This window comes from Coffea arabica, chromosome 9c, assembly GCF_036785885.1.
Source record: "Coffea arabica cultivar ET-39 chromosome 9c, Coffea Arabica ET-39 HiFi, whole genome shotgun sequence".
Taxonomy (NCBI): domain Eukaryota; kingdom Viridiplantae; phylum Streptophyta; class Magnoliopsida; order Gentianales; family Rubiaceae; genus Coffea; species Coffea arabica.
The window spans coordinates 41248240-41253635 of NC_092326.1; the positions used below are offsets into that span (position 1 = coordinate 41248240).

General features: G+C 33.0%; 1 protein-coding gene across 1 annotated transcript; it reads right to left on the reverse strand.

Moving 5' to 3' along the window:
• Positions 1-3314: 3314 nt before the first annotated feature.
• LOC113709036 (exopolygalacturonase-like) lies at positions 3315-5098 on the reverse strand. Its single transcript, XM_027231786.2, has 4 exons — positions 4965-5098; positions 4494-4805; positions 3870-4385; positions 3315-3775 (listed from the first exon to the last, which is right to left on the reverse strand). The coding sequence occupies exons 1-4, from the start codon at positions 5094-5096 to the stop codon at positions 3530-3532; spliced, it is 1206 nt and encodes a 401-aa protein (XP_027087587.2). The 5' UTR covers positions 5097-5098; the 3' UTR covers positions 3315-3529.
• Positions 5099-5396: the final 298 nt, after the last annotated feature.

The following is a 5396-nucleotide window of genomic DNA, read 5'->3' on the forward strand; positions in this document are numbered from 1 at the left end:
ATTGGCCTACACACATACTTTTGCAAATGGCTAATTTCTCTATGTTCCTTTATGGTATGTTATAAACGAAGACATCCCTTGTAGTAATTTTGAAGATCAACAATGACCTCCCGATTCAAGATTGTCAAGTTTTTTTCCTTTATTTTGATTTTTGCCGATGCTTAATTCGACCATGAAGACAATATCTCATTTGGATCTATAAAATTTCACACCGACAAATTTGGGTGTTTGCAGTATATATGCTTTGTGATATTAATACCACAAAGCTAAAATGCTTATATATGAGCATGTTAAAATTAAATAGTGGTAAACTCGTAAAACTAGGGGTAGCGTTTTGCTAAACTTGACAAACTTCAAAAAAGGCTAGTGTAATATAACCTTTTGTGAATCACAATTGATGGACGAGATGCCCATACATTACAAATACACAAAGAATCAAGATTCAAGGTAACTATGTCGTATAAAATGTGATTTAACAGTTTCTTTTTTCCGTTTTTAGACTTTGCATGAGTTCATATTTTCTCATTTTAAGTGAAAACATGAACATGTTCTTGTTCCTAATAGGCAAGTTGTTAAAGCAAACATCTTTTCCCCAGTTTATACATGAACGTAGACATTGCTTAAATTTTGGAAGGTCAGACAACACTGATCGCATATACGATTATGATGTTTGATCAAGATTCATTTCAAAAAGCTATCAAATTTATTCATCAACTTGTAGACACTAATCGAATTTCTTTATTTATTTTCGTCTGAATTAACCTCAAGAAACTTTATTGTTTTTCAATGAATAATATCTACAGTCTCTGGGTGCGACTAGCTAATTGCCAGTCAAGGCAAATTTCTCAAAATAATGGTAAAACAAAGTATTTGTAGGGCTTTGTTCTATTCATCTCATATTCTAGCGTTGCTATGCATAAGGACCGCACATCTCATGCATGGCGACGGGCTAAATTTTCTTTTTCTTTTTTTTTAATAATTTTTTTAAACCAACCCATGTGTGCAGACATATTTTTTTTTTTGGCAGTCTAGTCCTAGAATCCTAGAATGTAAAATGTCTAATAAAAAAAGGAATAGTGTAGCTACACATATCATGTATGGCTACACATTGATTTTTTTTTTTAAATTTTGAGTGCGATTACGCTTTGAATGATTATGATTCTGATCCAAAGAGGAAAAAGAAAATTTAAAGCATCTTTACTTAGAGTAATATATCTTATGCTTTTGGTGCCAAAAGGGAAAAACAATTGACAATTTGAAGTACTTCACTTGTAATTTATATTTGTCATGGTAAAACTTTTGAAAAAATCGTTCAAAACATTTCTCATATTTTGTAAAAAGACTTTTTTTGTCTCTCACTTTTAAAAATGTAATTTTTTGTCTCTTATAAATTCACATTGGTCAAATTTGGTTCTTATCTAAGTTTTCGACTAGTTTTTGGTTGGAATTCATCACGTGTCTTGCACGTGATCAATTTTTAGGGGAAAAATTATCAAAACAAAATTTACATAATTTGATCTATAGTTCCTTACATTTTACAAAATGAATTGTTTCGTCCCTCACATTTCACGAATGAATTTTTTCATCTCTCATTGACCATGTGTACGAATAGTTTTTTTTTAAATCCATATATATATCTATTTGGTTTCATCTGAACAGTACGAATAACATGTAATATATCTCTTTTTTATTTTAATTAAACAAACTAATTGTAGTTGTACACATGATATTCAATAGACCTATACACGAGTTTAATAACAATTTTGATTTAAACCCATAAATATATATATATATATATATATATATTTGATTTCACCATGTGAATCTATTCAATAAAAAGGGCATGCTTATTGTTTTTTTAGCCAATGATCTATTGAGTATATAGGTAATCTTGAATTATTGCTAACGTAATTAGTTCTTTCCTAATCCACCTAGATAAGATTATATTATCTCAAAATGAAACATGCTATATATATATATACTAAATTTACATTATCAACTTTATTAGACACTATTTCTATATTTTTCATTTTCTTTGACCAATTTTTTTTTTAAAAACATTATTTAAGTTTGAAGTACCAGATCTAACATTCTCCATATTATTTTTCATTTTTGTGGTTTTTAGATTATTCATAACTCCAACTCTAAGACACTGCCATCTTTTATCCAAGTTATTGTACACTCATAATATTATGATGCTTAATAATTATACTATGATATTTCTATCAACAAAGCAAAACTGTTAAGTAGGAAAAATGAATTTGCACATCAAAGGGTGGGAATAATAATAGAGTTTATATCAAGGGCTTAATCTGTATCATTATTCTATGGCAGGTCATTTGTATAAAGGAATTGGCTTTTTGGATTTGTGTCATTCAATGTCATTTGTTATACTGCGCCACCCACTTAATCCTTCTCCACTACCCACCTAGCAAATTCATTTACCTACCAGACCTGTGCGTTGTTCAACTTGATAGTAAATGACAAACAAATTGTGAGAGTTCAGTTATTGGGTTAACTTTGTACATGTGAAAGTAGATGAACAAACACTTTATGTTTTTCTTTGGACTTGGTTGCCTGAATTTGTTTTGCCAAGGAGAAGTAATTCTTTGCGTAGAAGTTGTATGCATGCTTATCTTTGTTATTATTTCTTATTATGCAAGAAAAAGTTCGATAATGTTGCAATCACTGATGTTGATGCAATGATTATGGGAAGGCTTCAAGTCGAATCTTGAGACTGATAGTTGGGGACAAAAAAAATATAGGGAGAGATGAGAGGATAGAAAATAAAAAGTTCATTAGCATTGCAATAAAGTTGCTTAATATGAAGTAAGATGCAATGTTTTTTAACTTGAATAGATGTATTTTGTTTGAACATGAGCAATATGCATTCTTTTGGGTGTAGTGTTTATTAACAATGGGGTGCAAGTAATCCTATATATCTTATTGTTCTTGACTACAACGGTTTATTGTCATTAGTTTAAACTTCATTGGTAGACACAGTTGGTTTTCTCTCTTTTTTCACTATTCTTTTTCTTTAATTTTAAATACGCTCCAACACAAAGAACAAACAAAAAGTTCTTTTTCCCAAAAGTACTTTTTTAATAGGGATAATGATAATAAGTAAGGAAGTTTGATATTCAACATAACTAATGATGAAGTGTATAGTAGATAAAAGTTTTAGTTGGGAATGTGATAATTTAATGACCATTACAAGTTAAGTTTCCTATTTGTAATGGACAATTTCATCTTTGTAACTATTGATACAATTAATTGAAAAACAACAAACATAATTATAAGATGAAGGGTATAGGTTACGGTAAAAATTGAGACAATATTTTATTTGCTGTCAAAAGTATCAAAACTTATGATATTTTCATACAGAGTATGGATTCATCTAACAGAATTACTTTTTGAATGGATTCAAAAAATAATAAGACCTGAAATATATTTTCAGAAAGGGGGAAAGAAAAAAGAAGGAGAAAAAAAATTGCAAACTCGTTCCTACACTTGCAAAAATTTAAGCAGCCTAAGCATGAACGATAGCATTGGCGCAGATAGGAGGGTTCAGTTTGCCACTGAGAACTGGCTTCACATTGGCACATTTGCTTGACAGAGTCCCTTGTTTGCCATTGTATGCCAAGTCAATGTGAGCAACCTCTACACCCTCGCATGGGATACTCTTGCTGCAAAGAAGAGTCACAGCAGCTGGTGTTGCTGAAGTGCCAGTGATGTGCTTGAAGCTGACCTGAGCAATCTTAACTCTTGATGGGGCCTGTAAATCAAAACAACGAGAAGAGAAAAAAATTAGCTCGAAAAGAAATACACTTTAAATTTGATTGTCTTAGCATGCATGTTTCTTAACTTACTGTGTTTGTGCATTGGTTGTTTGGGCAATATTCTTGATCAATGATCACTGGATTGCTGACATTTTGCATGATAATACCTTCAAAATGCATATTGGTGGCACTACCACGTTTAGAAGCTGGCCAACTCTTTACTCTTACACCATTTAAAGTACCAGAGATGGTGCAGTCGGTAACAAAGATGCCCTCAACAGGCAGTTCATTGTCATACCTTCCAAGGCTTCCAACACTGATTCCATGCCCAGGTCCACATGTCACTTTGCTTATGTTAACTTGTTTGGCACCATCATCAATTGAGATGCAATCGTCCCCGGTTCCTATGTTTGAATTTGTGATGACTACTCCAGTGGAATGTCCAATGTGAATACCATCAGTGTTGGGACTGTCTCCAGGTGCTGTGATTGTGAAGTGTTGGAATGTTACATTGTTGCATGCGAAAAGATTCACGTGAAACAGTTTGCTGTTCAAAGAAGTTAGGTCACGGATGACAGTATTGTTGACGAAATTCAAGCTCAAAGTCTGCAATTTCAAGTTAAAAAAACGCAACAATCAGATTATTAATTGAGCTCATGTATCATTGGCAAAACATTCATATGTGTGTATTCAATGTTGTAAAGGCTGGCTCACATTTGGAAGTTTGCTGCATTCGGTTTTAACACGACATTCATTTTGGGTCCAAGCTTTGGCTCCTTGGCCATCCAAGGTACCACCTCCAGAGAGGGTCAATTGGTTAACGTACATAATTGTTATCCATTCCTTATCCTTGCTTATTTGTGCAGGATCTGCAGGTGCTTTGATGGTGCCTTGTATTTGAATCGTAATGGGTGCTTTGCAAGGACCTACAAGGCTCGCTTCTTTTAATAAAAATGTGCCCTTTGGAATCAAAATTGTAGATGCTGTTGTAGAATTACATGCTTGTTTCCAAGCATTCGCCAAAACCTGCAGCAATGGCAAATCTTTTAGAGCCCAATTATTTATTTCAATAGGAACAAAGCTTTCGACAAATCACGAACATTTCTTCAAATTCTGGTGAACTGATCAATCAACCAACTCGATTTCGATGTATGTAGCTTCTGCATTAAGATTAAGATTAATTACCTGGCTCATGTCAGCTCTGCCATCACGTTTTGCGCCAAGTTGAATGACATCAATAGGTCCTGTTCTGGCCTGGACAATGCATGTAAAGAACAGCCATGAACACAACAATGTGATGTCTAATGCTCTTGTCATCTTTTGCTCTTCTTTTTTTTTTTTCTTTTTTCTTTCCCACTATTTACGTTTGCTTTATCTAAATAGTGTAATCTTAACTATATTTGTAGCCTTTTTATAGTGGTGACAAGGAGTTTGGCACCGTTAATTATCAAAATTTATGTTTGTGGTTTGTAAGGGGCTCGAGTGTTGTGGTACAATTGTGGCTGTAACTTCGGTTACTTTCTTCCTTTTCTCTATCCCGCCATCTCTCCGTTCTTGATCTCTTAATCTGGTCAAAACATCAACCTTTTATTAACTAAAAATGGTTAATTAGAATAG